Source organism: Takifugu flavidus, chromosome 20 (assembly GCF_003711565.1).
Source record: "Takifugu flavidus isolate HTHZ2018 chromosome 20, ASM371156v2, whole genome shotgun sequence".
Taxonomy (NCBI): domain Eukaryota; kingdom Metazoa; phylum Chordata; class Actinopteri; order Tetraodontiformes; family Tetraodontidae; genus Takifugu; species Takifugu flavidus.
Window position 1 is genome coordinate 9,799,343 of NC_079539.1, and position 16,395 is coordinate 9,815,737.

Sequence of the window (16,395 nt, forward strand, 5' to 3'; positions counted from 1 at the left end):
ACCATAAACACAAACCCAACCATCAGTCTAGTCATCCAACAACGACAACTTATATTAATCCTCCCTTCTTTCTGTTTCTTTTTTCTGGCAAACACACGCGGATTTTATAAAAACTCCTGGTTTTTGTTTTTTTCCTTTTGTGGTTTTCCCAAATATGTCTCATCTGCTATCTGCCAATCACATGTAAATAAACGCATAAATAAAGATCTGCTCCTCTCTTTTTTTGCTGAGTCCTTTTCTTTCCTGTTATCTGCTCACTAGCATGCAGCTATTCTTTAATGAACTCCTTAATCAAAGGCACTACTTCAAAGCAACAGCTCCGGGGTCTGTCTGCCTGTGAACGTACAAGACGGAAACCGGAGGAAGGAACAGGTCCCTCCACATCTTCCGAATCTCCTGCTCTCATTCTCATGCCCATCTGTAACTCTGCAGCGGTTGTTCGAACGTCGAAGAAAAGCCAACAACTTTTTACAGCCCGAACTCAACCACCCTTATTCTACCCTGAACACATCGTAATCACCTTGACACTTACCTTGAAATTTTGTACAAAGCATCCCGGATACTCAGTTCAAGGGCAACACGAAATGAACCCATTGTACTTGATGAAGCATGTGAACAGTCAGTTCTTCTCCACAAGTCTCAGAGGGCAGACGCTCCGGCAACCTAATGAAATTGCTTGTGTGGAACAGCCGACTGTCACCTGCTCGTGAGGCCTGTATGAATCTAGGAGAGCACTTATCTCTAAAATCATGACTTTGTGGGTGTCAAATGACCTTTATGCAACGGTGTCTGAGAAAAAAACGAAACAATAAACCTACCAAAACAACGTGGTGGCTGAGAAGACAAACGTCTTCCACTAAAATAAATTGGTTGAATACGGCTGATAAATTCAAGCTGAGCTGCAAATGAGAACGGGGAAACAGCAAAGGGACTAATTAGGTTTTCTTCTGTTTTAGAAAAAAACTAAGATCTGTTGCAAATGGATATAACTTATTGAAATGTGAAAAGTGGCTGAGGAGTAGTTTTTTGTTGCAAACGTGTTGTTTTGTACATCATCTGAATAAATCTGGACCCCCAACGCAACAGAATGTGAGCAGAATGACTTGAATGAGTATGAAAACAAAAGCAGTGGTCAATAGACCCAAATTCAGCACAATTGTTTTATTCTTCCAGTTAAAGTATTCATAAAAAAAGCTGGACGCGGTCACGGCCATAAAGGAGCACTGTAGAACATCTGTTAGGGCAGCCCACTCAGGCCAGCCTTCACTGCCTACGTGGTCCTAAACAGCCCATGATGCTGTCGTGGGCTCACCACAGTTCCTTCCTGGGAGCATTTTTGACAGATACTGACAGACTACTGCACGAGCTGCACTTTTGGACCCAATTGCCCTCACCCAATTGTCTCGCCATCACAATTTGTGCTCTGTCATTCGCTCAAATTTTTTTCTTTCTTTCCCTGTTTCTAAAATGTCACCTTTGAGGAAAGACATGCCCATTTGTTGCTTAATGTATCCCAGGTCCCAGGATAAGGCTATAACCTGTGTAGTTTACCTGTATGTTATGCTACATATGTGTGTCAGTGTCTCCTCACCTCTTCATGAACTCCTTTTACCCTTCCTAGATTGTCTTTTCTTATTCCACATACTCTCTCAGTGTTTTTGCCTTATGTGGATATTATTGCCTAAGTGGGTTTTGTTTTTGTGTACAGAATCAAATTTAAATGTAAGGATTTTAACTTTTATACTTTGTGGCAACAGCACTCAGATGCATTTATGGGCCATATTTCTTAACGGAAGCTGATGTCTTGAAAATGGAATGAGGTGAAAAGACCAACCAGTGAAAGCATGTGACTGTAATAATTAGATTCTATTTTTCTATTGATTGATTGTCTTTCTATTTAGGTTTGTTCTGACTGGTACTGCACCATTTCTTTCTTAAATGGGGCAAATGACATCTGCTATCATTTTAAACCCACCGCTGCTGCCATTCATGGACTTTAAATAAAGAATGGACTGTATATATATATGAAAATAGTCGCTCCATAACTTCAACTGCAGCTCTTTCAGTACAGAAGAACATATTGAATAGTTCGACATAGTTCTCTAGCTGTGTTTTTAGAGGGTATGGCTACCTAAATATTTTAAAATCTTTATCTTGAAGGTAAGAATTCAGCTTTTTTTTTACGTTTGACAACAGGAAGTTCTGAATATGTTTGTGCTGCTGTGTTTGCAGCTCTACTCCTCGTAGTTTTGTGCGTGTTAGTTTGATCAGTGTATCTGTGATTTACTGCTCCTGCTCATCCATCTTCCTCTGTGCTTTACAGCTGTGCTGGAGCTTTAAACTCAAGCAATCGTGCTCTGTGCTGCTTTGTTTGACCGACAGGCGCAATATATACCCTTATTATTCACATTGTGTTGTGTCTCAAACAAAATTCATTTGCTTTATATGAGGGCTCAAATAGGGGTTGGAGAATTAGTTGGTGACCTATTCTTAATTAATTAGCTTATCGCTCAGGCTTGGCCTTTAGGCTGCAATTAATGGATGGATGGGGGGAGGAGGTGGTGGTGTTGGATAGAACAGAGGATGTGACCGCTGGGATGTGGTGAGTCTCAGAGCACCAGCGAGGAAGGCATAAAAAAAGATGCAAACCAGGTTGAGGACACAAATGTGACAATGTTTGTGCAGCACAATCACCATTAGTGTTTTCTACCAGAGATTAATGTTTGTGCAGGGGAGGTGCTGACACAGTGTGAGGTTAGCAACGGGAGATGACCCTAAAAGGAGCCCTCTGGCTCATATGGAGGAGCAGCAGAGCTGTGAATGATCACATTATTTCCTGCAGTCTAACCGTAAATCCTAGCTTTATCCATCTCAGTGTCCTCTCTGTCCCTTTATGGGTGCTTCGCAGTCATACAAATAGATTCAAGCACCAGGCTGGCAGCCGCTTCTCCTCCTCTCTGGGTTTGCAACAGTCTATTTTGGGGTCCCCAAACTTGAAAAAAAAATATACAAAAATTAAAATAGTTTTTAAGTTAGTCCACCCAAATTTGAGGTCAACAGTAGGTCATGAGGTTGCAGGTTATTTACAGGTTTTGGAAGAGCTTAATGGGATTCTAATCAGCCTTGTGCAAACAGCCAACATTTATATCATGCAGATCGTTTCCTGGTACACTATTATGCAATAATGTCTGTTGTATTATTAAAAGTTTGACCTTCTCTAGATGCAGTCCAATAATCTCACAGCCACGGCCTGTTCCAATGTGTGTGGTCATTATTTCAATATATTCACAATCTAAGGAGGGAATTATGTGATAATAGATGCTGGATGGATAAAGAGTGCGCCACAACCACACTGAATGGAGAGATGAAGAGCTCCACTAAATAACATGTACTGTAAGCAATGAAGGTCAGACCACAGGACAGGAAGTTGAATTGGTTACACAGCTGAGTCCAAACAGCTGGACACAAGGTCGGCAATATTATAGTGTGGGCACCTCATAATTTCACCGACTGTGTGTGATTTTTTGTGGAGGGATGTTACACAGCATGGTGGAAAAGTTTTGTAAAGCTCTTTTTTCGAATGTAAGTTCAGTAATGGTGGGTTCTAATTTAAATAGAATCGCATTTTGTCATTATCATAGCTTTACAAGTTTGCAAAAAAGTGATTTATTTCTTCATTTGGTACAAATGTTGAATGCAGAATTGTTAACCATAAATAACGTTATTCCACAACTCTATATCCCGACTGGCTCGGTGTAAAAATAAATGTGGAAATATAAATTGAGTTTTGTGTTTGTGTTGTCCTTTCTGAATAAGCAATTTATGACTTTAAATCTCACTGACTTAACCAGACAGACACAATAATATAGCCAATTTCTAGGATTGGGATAATAATGACTCTCATAATTACTCATTTAAGAGAGGCATCGACACATATTGTTGATGTTGAAGCTGCTCACAAATATTGCCGCTCAAAACCAGCACATTAGGACTAAGAAGAAAAAGATATTTGTCATGATATGCTTCTTTTTGTTCATAGTTTAAACAACAGTAGCTTTAAATGATTATGGCGTTGATAAAGAAGAACTACTATGGTCTGTCAATGTGACCTCATCCATCTTTGTATTTTAATTAGAAAAGGGCACATTCAGTCAGTGCTGTGAAGACTGATGGAGTTCTGTAAGGCAACAGGTCAACACATGACGTGAAAACGTCAGAATTTGTGTTCCACTCAAAATACCTAACGTCACTGTTCTATCGCCAAGTGATGCGACTATATGTCAATGTCTGTGAAGAGAGGGCTGCCCGTTGAAGTGTCCTTCGGGAAAACTGACCTCTCAAGAGAAGGACTCTGGTCCGTGTCCGTACTGCTGGAGTCTTGAAGGATTTTACATCACCCTCAGTCAAGTAAAGAGCTACGCTAGGCTGGCTATGTAATGCAGAGGGCTGCACTTAAACACAACTTTTACGCTTAAACCGACGATGGCATTGTTATCCTCCAAGTCTGTGGCTGTTGTGAAAAGTGGCAACCTGAAGGGACACTACAAAGCAGAGCAGGAAGCATTTTGAGGAGTGTTACCCACAGAATTTTCACTTTCTGGCAAACACAAGAAGCAATTTACCAACGTTATAGTGGAAAAGAGCGTCCTGTAGGTCCCACCGACAAATTTTTCTTTGGGAAAGTAAAGCAAGAGCACAAGGACAAAAACACATAAATTCCTCTCTCATCTATGACCAGGGATGCTCGCTAAAGATGTGCAGTGCTACTGTGGAGGCAACGTGTTTAGTGGGAAGTAGGAAAAGATTTTGTGATTTTAAGTTGTTGAAGGCACTTTAGCCTTTTTGGAATTTCTGGGAGACATTTTAAAATTCTTTGGTGGCTGAAATTTTGAGGATAATAGCATTTCATGGCCAAAATCCTTTATTTATCACAGAACAAGAGACTACATTGAGACTACAGGAAGGCTACTAGCTGTAGTTAAATGCTGTCTTTTTAGATGTTTTCCTTCTTTCACTTATACTGTTTTTTTGCTTGCAAAGTTGGTCAAAGTTTGTTTTTTCTTTTTGAGTTTAGTTTATTTTGAAACATGTGAAATAAAGTAGTACATAATCACACAACAGAGGACAAACTAGTGTGAAAGTGTGAAAATGAAAAATGATCCAAAGGAATGGGAAGGAGTGTTTGTTTAATACATTATCAATTTAGATATAATGTACAATTCTTTGGTTTCCTTATGAATAGAATTAATAACACATTATTTTCTGTGTCTAATGAGCAGTGGTTTACGTTTGGATGTTTCTTAAACGTTACATTTAAACTGTTCCATAGTTTCAAATCAAATTTTCTCATTATATCATAATAATTTTTAAATATTTCCAGTTGATAGATTGGGATAGATTGTGTGATCTCTAAATATGGTTGTATTGTACTATAGTAATTATTGTAATTAATTTTTCCCAAACTTTGCCTAATAAGTTAGATATGGAAGCACTAGTGCACAGTAGAGAATGTGTTTTGTGATCCACAATTTCATTGACCCTTTCATATATTAATCTCTTCCTGTATCAGTATTTATGCATTAGATCTGCAGCTTTTTAAAAAAATCTTGTTTCTTCAGATTTAATAAAAATTTGTTTCTATAAAACCAAACCTTTAGCTTTTTAGATCCTGTTTTAGTCTCCTGTATCAGAGACAAAGATATTTGTTTCAATTTAGGACCCAACACTAACCCCTGAGGGACACCACAAGTAATGTCCACACATGCTGAACAATAATCAACATATTAAACTGTTTTGAGTTATTCAAATAACTCTGTTTTTACATTTTAAGACTGTTTCAACTGTTTCTCTGTGAGGTGAACATGGAGCTAAGATTTATTTTCTATGTGGTCACCTCTGAATGAGGGATATTTTTAGCTAGGTCAGGCCCAACATGACCAAAGTATTTGGTTAAACAATCTAAAAACAGTCATAGGTAACCCTCCTGTCTAGAATCATCTTTGTAATCATCTTTTAGAGAGATCCACATTTAACCTTGTTTTTATTATCAGTTGAAGTTCTCAGCGTACTTGTTAGCTTGTTTTTAGACTTTCTTTCTTTATTTTCTCTTTGGATCTATTTTATAAACTCTACAAAATGTGTTTTAAGCCCTTTGTGATTCAAGGTGATCTTGTTTTGGTTTATCGTGAAGCAATTTTATCGGACAATTTTTTTATATAATGTTTTCAATATTTTCATGAATTCATCAAATATGTTCATTTCTTCGTCCTATTTTAAAAAAAATATTGGATAACACGTTAATTTTTTTTCTATTTATGAATGTTGTTCTGCAATTTTTTTTATACATGTTTGAAAAATAAATAAATAAATGAAACCAAATACACACCATTTCTTTGTTTTATCATGTATACTACATCCCTGCTTTGTGTCATTAGGTCATTTTTAAACGCATTTATTCAATCTTCTTTTCTCACTTTTTTTATCCAGTTCTTTTTTGGCAGGATGTTTAGATTTATAACCAGTTGTCTGTTATAACCTGTTGAACTGCAGTAACTGCTGAAGGGCACTGATAAATAGCCTTATTGTTTTGTTGAAGAAGTCATTTGTGAAGATATTGTCAATTAGAGTGGTGCAATTAGATGTTATTCTGCTCTGTCTGGGGCTTTTTGGGTACAAGTTCATACTGTATATTCTATTGTATGTATTTTCAAGTCCCCATAGATTATTTTGGAAACCACAAGTTCAATATTAGAACCTGGTGTTTTATAGACACAACTGATAATTAAATAAATAAAACTGATAGTTTCATTTGTTTCCATTGTAGATTTCCAAAGAATGCCACTCCTCCACCAGCCTTGTGCTGCCGATCCAAGTGGATGAACTCACATTCATCCAAGTCAAAGTCTGCAACTCCTTTCTCATTTATCCACATTTCTATTGCCATGGTATTGAATGACTGTGTGATTTGGCCCACGTAATCCTTAATATTTGCAAAGTTTGCATACAGACCTGCTGTTAATGTGTATGGTTGATCATTTGCCATCCTTATTGACTTGGTTAGACTTTTCATCAGTGTAAAACAGAAGTTATTGTTGATGGAGTTGAACAAGTTATTGTGAGGGTCTATATCCCGTTCCATGTCCTGCGTTCTTTGTATCGAAATCCTCTAAATCTAAACTGTCAAGACCACGAATCCTCTGAAAAATACTGCTATTATCTGCAGAAGTAGATAGGTGAGGTCTTTTGGGCTTAATCATTATTTAAATGTTAGTTACAACATCTCTCTATCAAATCATTCTGCTGATTGGAAGTTCCCTGATCGGGATTTTTCCCTGCCAGAGCAGATCCAGTGCTCACAAAGAATTCACTAAAACTACTGAACGCTTCATTCATATTCTATTTTTCAGACGTCATCAGAGTGACAGCAGGAGAATGAATTATATGCGATATTACAATTACAAAGTACAACAGTGAATCTAGTTCAATCATAACGCGATCTCATGTAAAGTAACTGATCATGTTGTTGAAGATGATCATCTCAGTCCAGATGGATCCCTGGTTGACCCATTTCTCCACACACGCTGCTTCTTTCCTGCTGTCAGCCACAGCAGAAAAATCCTGATACACCCTGTCTCCAAAAATTCCTGCAACTGCATCTAAGTTCTACAGTACATCTGACAAGTGATTGAAGTTGACGTTTCTGTCAGGGGTGCAGCTGAGGCCACAGCTCTGCAGAAACGTTCTCTTTCGAACCGAACGCCAATCAGAATTCCTGCGGTGTAATTTTGGATGAATTACTCATCAATCAGGCAGCTTTATTCTTACATTTGCACAAATGGGAACAGCATGGCTCTCTAAAACGAGTTATAGATGATTTAGCATCAACTTTTTTAACATGTTCCTACAAAGTGGACCTGTGATGTCACTTTATTCACATGAACTGCCAATATGACTCCATAATGCTTCCCTGCAAAAGGATTCCAGACAGCAACTGTTCAGAAACAAACTGGGCTTTTCAATGAGTGAAGACAAAGTGTTACTTATTAGGTTAAGTACAACACCTCAGCACAGCGTGCTTGGACCAGTGAAGAAGAGTGATCAGCTACACAAGCAGGGCTGGACTGGGACAAAACGCTGGTGGCCCACTAAGATTTTAGAAATGACATATATGCACTCACAATGTCATCAAACGTCAAATAATAAATCAGTAGTACTGTACGAGCCTCGAAGAGAGTACAGAGGAAAATCAGTGTGCTCCTTTCTTACTCATATAGTACACGTGTCACAGTAGATAGGAGACATGAAGTACACACAGCCAGTACTTTCATGACAAGGTGGATTATACTACTACTACTACTACTACTACTACTACTACTACTACTAATCATCATCATCATCATCATCATAATAATAATATAGTTTGTTGACATATGCTGAGTACTGTTGTACCACTTTGGTTTGGTTGACAATCATTGCAGCTATTAAAAGTCCCGATAACACCTCTCTTTGTTCCTCTCTGGTCAACCATTGGATTAAAGTCAGCGTATTCCATAAAGCCGACATGCTCGTTGGCCGAATCTCGGTGAATAACCACATTTTTGTGTTAACATCTGAGCAGTTAATAAGCAATTAAAAAGCCAGTGTGAAAGCGGTGCATTAGGCTTTGATAGAGACAATGGTGGAAAGCAGGACAGGTGGTGGACACCCTTATACGTGGACGCACACAAAAAATCTCCCTCCCTGCATGATAGACCCCCGTTCAATGGGCTAAACTTAGCCTACTCATTACCAGACCTGCAATCTGTCCCTGGGCCTGCATCTTTCTGTCCCTCCTCCTCTGGGTCATCTCCACCCCAGGTTTACGTAGTCTGGATGGACTGAGCTCGGTGTGGAGACGGTGGGGTCGGGCGACCTTCCTGCTTCACTAGAGCTTGCAGCAAACATGTCAGATATGTTTACACATTTGGCTGCATCTGCCGTGAGATACTCCCGTCCTTTCTCCCACAGCCTCTCCACACCTCCCTTGCTGTGTGGCGGTTTATCCACTACAGAGAACGTTTACTCTCCCCCACCAGAGTCCAACAGCCCGTTCAGGAGAATTGAACAAAATGAGTGGGAAGGGGGGCGGGGGAGGACTGGTGGAGGTAGTGCAGGCTGGAAGAATACAAGAGCAGAAAAAGAAGCAATAGCCAGTGCGGCAATGAAATAATATCTAAATAATTAAAATTGTGCCCATAATATATCGTTGACATAATCATGAATTACAGTAGAATGATGGTACTGTAATCACTACTGTATATTTATTGTTAATATAAAAACTGCTTTAATTTTCTGCTGCCTGCTGGAAAGAATTTAAAATAAACTGTTAAACCTTTCAAGATTAAGTTTTTCTGCATTGAAATCCATCCTAACTGGTTGTGACAAATAAGTAAATAAGAAAACCAGCATTAGATATAGACCATATAGGGAGAATTTCCGTCTAAAGCAATGATTTGCTTGAAAAACATTAAAAGAACATAGAGTGAAAATTAAGCAAAAATAAATTAAATTGTCTAAATTATGGGCTTGACCATCTGATCTTACAGCATCACTGGGCTGTTCATTCATTCATATCGTTAATGAGTCCATAATTGGATATTGTTTGGTAACATACTCAAATTTAGTGCCTGACATCAACATTTCTGTAGGTCAGATTCACAAGACAACAACAGCACTTGAAGAATGATACTCAAATTTTAATGCGCTCAATATTCTGAACATTGATCAACTTTTCTTGGGTGAAAATAAAGGATAAATAAAAGAATACAAATAAAGGCTGCTGTTATTTGCTCTGTAGTTCATTTTTAAGGATGGATTCATGTTTTCAGGGAGAAAGTGGACAAGGCCTGATGCTCCACATTTAAAATGGGTCAGAATGTCACTCCGCACTAACACTGTTTACACATCTCACCTTTCCAGATGCAGAGGCTCCTTTTTCCATTGAGATGCTGCAGGGAAACAGATGAGGAGAATAAATTAATCACACCGGGATTCCTCACTCCCTTTGTCTCTTTTACCCACAAACTTTGCCTCTCTTTTCCACCTTTATTATCTTTAGCCTTTTATCTTAGAGGGTGGTTGGGGTGCATCCAAATTGTTCCTGAGCTTGTGCAGCTGTCGATATTGGGGCCAAGCAGAGAACTAGTTTGCTGTATTCCATACAGACAATACGTTTGATTTGTTGGCATTCCTATGAGTACTGTGTTGAAGTACTTACAATCTGAACTAGTTGACAGAAAAATAGTTGCTCTTTTTAATATTACAAATGTGTCACAGTTTGCAGTGACCTGCTGTCAGGTACACCCCCTTCAATAAAACAGTTACCAAATTTCAGCCTCAAACTTTAGCTTGTCATTTTAGCCAAATTAGTGCATATTTTGCAAACAGTGCCTCACTAACAAACTGATAACAAGCGGCTGGAAAAGAATGTAAAATGTAAAAGTATTTGCCCTCAGATTCTTTTCCTTTTTAATTGCTTTTGGAAATGGAGCAGTGATTGCATACATTTGAATCCCATTCCAGTATTTAGCAGTTTAAAAATGCTGTTATTTTCACTTTGATTTATTTATTATATATATATTAAAAAACATTTCTAAGAGGGCGAGAAAAATGTGCATGTGTGCATTCACACACACACACACACACACACACACACGCACACACACACACACACACACAAATAGGATTGGACATATCTTGGCTGACAGCGTTTCATCTCTTTAAATACATTCATCACAGGCTTAGATATGTGTGACCACGGCAGCAGATTTCTAAATCATGCTCGCAGCTTTCACGTGATTAAAAAGTGTGTCACTGACTTCTGCAGGGATCTCTGGCACAAATATGGCAGAGGTAAGTCGTCCTGCATGTTGTTTAAAGAAGACGGCATTGCGCTCTAAGCAGCAAACATGAAAGCGCGTCTCAGTTTGTCAGCACTAAATGCCTGCCTGGGTGGAATAAGTCAAGTGCATGTGTTTAATTCCTCAAGTATGTTATGTAAGAGGTTTCCTCACCTATATTTGGGCAGCATGTTCTAGTATAACAATTGCGGAGGTAGGCACATGACTGCAGTTCTGCCTGTGATGACAGGTCAGCCCAGACATCTGGCTCAGATCACGATTTAAATCCAATTAGGTTTGGCTCTCATTTTGCTGGCATATAATTGGCATCATCTCCAGATATCAAATGAAACACTGGGTGGTGTTCCATAATCACACCAAATCAAAATGTGTAAATATAGAATTCTGTATGGGTCTAATCCAATCACGAAATAACATTTGTCGCAAATAAATATCAAATTTCATACAAACCTAAAAGTGAGCGGAATGTTTATCCCACAAACATGTGAATATTTTTTTTTGGGGGGGGGGGCAAAAGTAGAATACATGATTGTTTTTTAGCTAGTCAATTTCAAGAACAAAGTATCACCAAACAAAAGCTAGAGTAGAAAGGTAGACTACTTAGTAAAGTAGAAAATGAAGAATATTGAAAGAAACAATGTTTTCTTATCGTGACAGGTCTAATTATTCAGCAGGATGGTTCTGCTGGTTTGTGTTGAAGAGAAAACGAGCTTGGCATTTATGTCTGACTCTTTTCTGAGGAAAATGACATTTACACATCTGACTTTAATTTTGTTGAGGGAAATCATCCGTAAAGCAGGTCATAACTTTCTCAGGTGTGGCATTTTAAAAGGAGCCCTGGCATTTCATAATCAGCTGTCTTGCTTGCATTGTATTTTGAAGAAATTAAAAAAAACCCATCATAAATAGTATGCTTTGCATTAGGCCTTAGGCCTAATAGGTGATATATGTAGTGGCCGTGAATATCAAATCAGCCTTTTTGCTAACTAAATGTGTCGTCAACATGAAATCTACACATTATAGTATAGTATATGATTGTCTGTGAAGGTTCTCAGTCATCCAGGTCATGGTAATTCTGATTCAACTACCAGAAATATAGCATAGCATAGCATAGTATCTATGTAGTATAGTATAGTATAATGTAGTATAGCATAGCTATAGTATAGTATAGTATAGTATAGTATAGTATAGTATAGTATAGTATAGCATAGTTCTTCAGTGCTTCAGGTCTTCACATTTGACTCATATTTATTAGTATAACCAAAGGTCCCTAGTCTTTGAAGCAAAATTTCAATCACACTCTGCCTTGAAACAAATCAGACAAACAGTTTTTCCCACATTTACATGCACTTAATCACAGTTTTTGATGACTTCAGGTGTGGATGTCTATGACCCAGGATGTCTCAATGTCTTCCTGATTTTTTTATTTTATTTTCACCAGTTTCTCCTATATTCATCTTGGTCCTGATGATTTCTGCTCACGCTATAATTCATTTCTTGATAAACTTAGATGTCGTATTAAACAGAGGACCAGTATTACCAATATTGCAAATACTATGCTGTATACAAAACACTCACCCTCCCACGCTGCTGTTGGCAGAACTCTCAGCAATCTGCGAGCTGGCGATCCACTTGGTTTCACCTACCACTGTCCTGGCATGTGGCAGACGGCCTACGTCTTTCACCGTCATCATCAGGTGCCGTGACGACTTCAGGACTCTGACAGCTTCATCGTGTGGGATGCTGAGGAAGCTGCGGCCATTGACCTCCAGAATCTGGTCCCCAACCTGTGGAGAAGGGAGGGCACACAGAGGCATGGTGGGGGGGGCTGAGCAAGGTGGCAAGGGTAGGCCGGACTGCTGCGCACACAGGTTCAGAGGTCAAAGGTCAGAGAGAGGTAACATAACAGTGGTACAGGTGTACAAAATAGTAAATGGATCAGAACAGAATAATTGTGAGTTTGTTTTTTTGCTTTTTTTTAATATGTGACTTTTAGGTTGGGTAATAAAGAGAAGTAATTACACAATGAATAAAGCATCCTGTGCTCACTGACGGGTTCGCGACCACGACTTTTTAATATATAATTGAAAAGGCTTTCAAATGTAATTTTACACTTATTCAAAGACCTGGCCCTGGAGGCATCTAATGATGGGGACATAATGATGTCCATCCTGAGAACTACCTTTGACCGTACCTGCTACGGCGTATAATGAAGCAGAACAGGAGCTATAACCTTGAGGTCCGTCCGCTGAGCAATGTCAGTCACCCTCATCTATCCTGCATGTAATTGTACTTATCCTTAAACTTCTTTATCTCAAGGTCAGGAAGACTGAAGATACGTATCTGCACTTATATTATTTACAATAAGGTCTAGCAGAGGTGACACACTGTTGAAAGTGCACCTTTTTAAATGACTCTCCTACTCACGTTAGGCCAACAAAGTTGGTTTGGACTTGCAGTTGCAGTTAAGAAGCAAGTCGGACGTGTGGATTCCAACAATCTGACACAATGCAATACCTTACATGGTGCTGCAACACCTGCATCAGGACAGCGTAGAATATTGTCCAATAAAAGTGCACTTAACACATGAGGTGAGAACATTCAATCAAATTCACAGCAAATCACATTTGCTCCAAAGAGCTTTGGTTTTCAGGCCTGTCTGACAGCAACCACAGAGCCTGAGGAACGAACTGTTGCAAAGCTGACAGTAACTTCAAAATGAATATATAAAAAAGTTCTTTTGAAAAAGTAAGAACAAGGATTTTTGACACTGAAACTGCCGCAAACTCACCAAGAAACACTATCGATCAAGAGGGCTCAGCTCTAACTTTAGCCGTCAACAGCAGAGGTGAGGCCCAATTTGGAAAGATTCTCCTGAGTGTTCCATCAATCCACATCCTAGTTTATAGTCAGAGTCTTACAAATGGCCAAGGTACACCGATCCACAAGCCAGAGACAACAAGCTTGGGGGCTCTGTTTATATCAAGCTTTCCAAAATCTCAAAAAATAACTTTTGTGACTATTTGTGTTTCCTATTTCTTCATTTCTCCTCTCCTCTCCTCTCCTCTCCTCTCCTCTCCTCTCCTCTCCTCTCCTCTCCTCTCTCTCCTCTCCTCTCCTCTCCTCTCCTCTCCTCTCCTCTCCTCTACCTGTCCCCCCCCCTTCTCCTCTCTCTCTACCCCCCCCCCCCCCCCCCCCCCCCATCAACAGGAGGGTCCCCCTACATGAGCCTGGTCCTGCTCAAGGTTTCTTCCTGTTAAAGGGGAGTTTTTCCTTGCCACTGTTGCTTGTTGGGGGTCAGGCCCTGGGATTCTGGAAAGCGCCTTGAAACAATTCTGATTGTAAAAGACGCCATATAAATAAAGATTGATTTGATTTGATTTGATTTGATTGGTTGCATTTCATTGAAACTGGCAACCTCATATGCTTAATTGGTTCCTGTGATATGGGTTTAAGGCACACTACTGAACCTTGAGTTGGGCTGGTTTGACCTTTGAAGCAGCCTTTACGGCTCCAGGCGGATGTGCTGTATCTGCAGTACACACATACCATGATTGCCGTGACCCCGCCTCCCGTCACTTCATAAATTGTATTAATCAATGTTTAAAAACAAGCAACTGCAAATGTAAAAGCTCAAACCAGTAAAAGCCCCACGCTGGTGATGACAATCATCCAGTCAATGACACAGCACGGGGAATACCGTGGATGACATCGTGTGAGCCTGGAATAAATGTTGGCCTCGGGGCATTTCAAAGTGAAATACTAATTTATTGTTCTCATTATTTCAGATTTTTAGATTATTTCTTTTCCCCACATAAGGTGACAGGATGACACGTCACGTTGCAAGAGGCCTGGCTTCAAATGATGCTAATGCATTAGTGCTGCTGCTCATGCTGCTATACACAATAATGGACTCAGTCAAAAGAAAAGACCCACTCACATTCTAAATTACAGTCATATTTCGCATAATTTGACAAGTCTAAATGCATGCTCTGAGAAGATCTATTATTAACTGTAAGTGGCCAGACGTGTTCCCTGTGTCTTCATTTGTTAGCCCACTCTTGAGTGTTGACAAGTCCTGTATTCCTCTTTTGTGTTTTGTGTTGTGCATTTTCCTCTTTATCAAATTTTCAAATAAAAATAATAATAAGGATGGAGATATGCACACCCATATATGGCTCTTCCTTCAGTCCATCCATAAATATCCATGTTCACAAGCCTCACTAAACTGGTCTTTAATTACATGCTGAATATTGTTTTATGACTCCTGTTGATAAGAACCCTGCTAATGATTCTGGATTGATTCATAAGAATAAGAATTTCAATAGATTTAAACCCATTGTTTAACCTCTAAATCTGCAGAATTTATACACTTCCTTTACCGGCACTATTTGATGAGGTCCATTTTAAGCTACAAGCACCAATCTATATCCTTTTTGCACCGTTCTTACCCCAGTGCTGCACTGAGAAACTGCTTGTGACAAAAAAATCAGATTAATACCGATGAAGCGTAATGGGGGGAAAGTCAGACACCAGACAGGCAAAGAATAACTCAGGTGATGAAGAACAAATGTGCAGTGTTATTTTTAATTACTCACGCTGTTGTAAATATGCACCTGCCTGGTCCTGCTGAATCCTCAGTCCCAGGCAGGTGTCTGCTCACAGCTCCAGGCTCATTTTAAATACGCAGGGTGCGTAATTGGAAATGAAACTTCTAATTACACACTCTGCGTGTTTAAAATGAGCCCCCTGCATGTTTGATACAGTAGGTTTGATCTAAGCCTCTCTGTAGAATTGGAACCACAATAAAACCTGGTTCACTTTTTTTTTTCTTTTTAAAAAAAAGGGGTCAAATGATTCCAAGAGATTGTGGAAATGCATCAATTTTCCAAATCCTTTTGAAGACAGAATGCCAAAAGTCTATATCTTAAAGATTTCTCAGTGGTTTTACAAACCATTAGTAGGGTAGAATGACTTTACTTTCACATTGTACATACATACATACATACATAAATACATACATACATACACACACACACACACACACACACACACATACATATGTATTCAATGTGCTCGATACTTTAATTCAATTTAAAAGCTTGTAACAGACTCTTCATTATCATTGATGTTAGTCAACCACAGAAAATCACACAAAATGGATGATAAAATGTCTTTATCTTACTTAATTATTATTACTAGCTCAAAGCTGCACTAAAGCTATACAAAAATGTCACCTATTTATCACTTCCAGGTGGTCCGTTTGTAGTTATTTATCTCACTAATATTTTCAGGAAGACCTTTTTTGGATCCAGATGGCTACTTTATGATCAGCATGAAGGGTGCGGTTTGATTCCATCTTAGACGTGGTTATCAGTGAGCAGCGTCAGCAGAACTTTTGCAATGAAACCTCTCATGCACTGGTGTTAAGAAGGAGGAAGCATGTGAGCTGAGATATCAGCACAGAAATGGTACCTTTCAACATTCAAAATGAGGG

At 39.1% G+C, this 16,395-nt stretch overlaps 1 protein-coding gene across 7 annotated transcripts in view; it reads right to left on the minus strand.

Annotated features, from left to right (window-relative positions):
- The window catches only part of whrna (whirlin a), an 80,009-nt gene that overhangs the window by 14,518 nt on the left and 49,096 nt on the right, over positions 1-16,395 (minus strand). For all 7 annotated transcript variants that reach the window (XM_057018905.1, XM_057018903.1, XM_057018909.1 and 4 more), the window contains exons 5-6: positions 12,477-12,685; positions 9,950-9,986 (exon numbers count right to left, since the gene is read on the minus strand). In XM_057018905.1, coding sequence (XP_056874885.1) covers positions 9,950-9,986; positions 12,477-12,685 — 246 coding nt within the window. The remainder of the gene's footprint in view (positions 1-9,949; positions 9,987-12,476; positions 12,686-16,395) is intronic.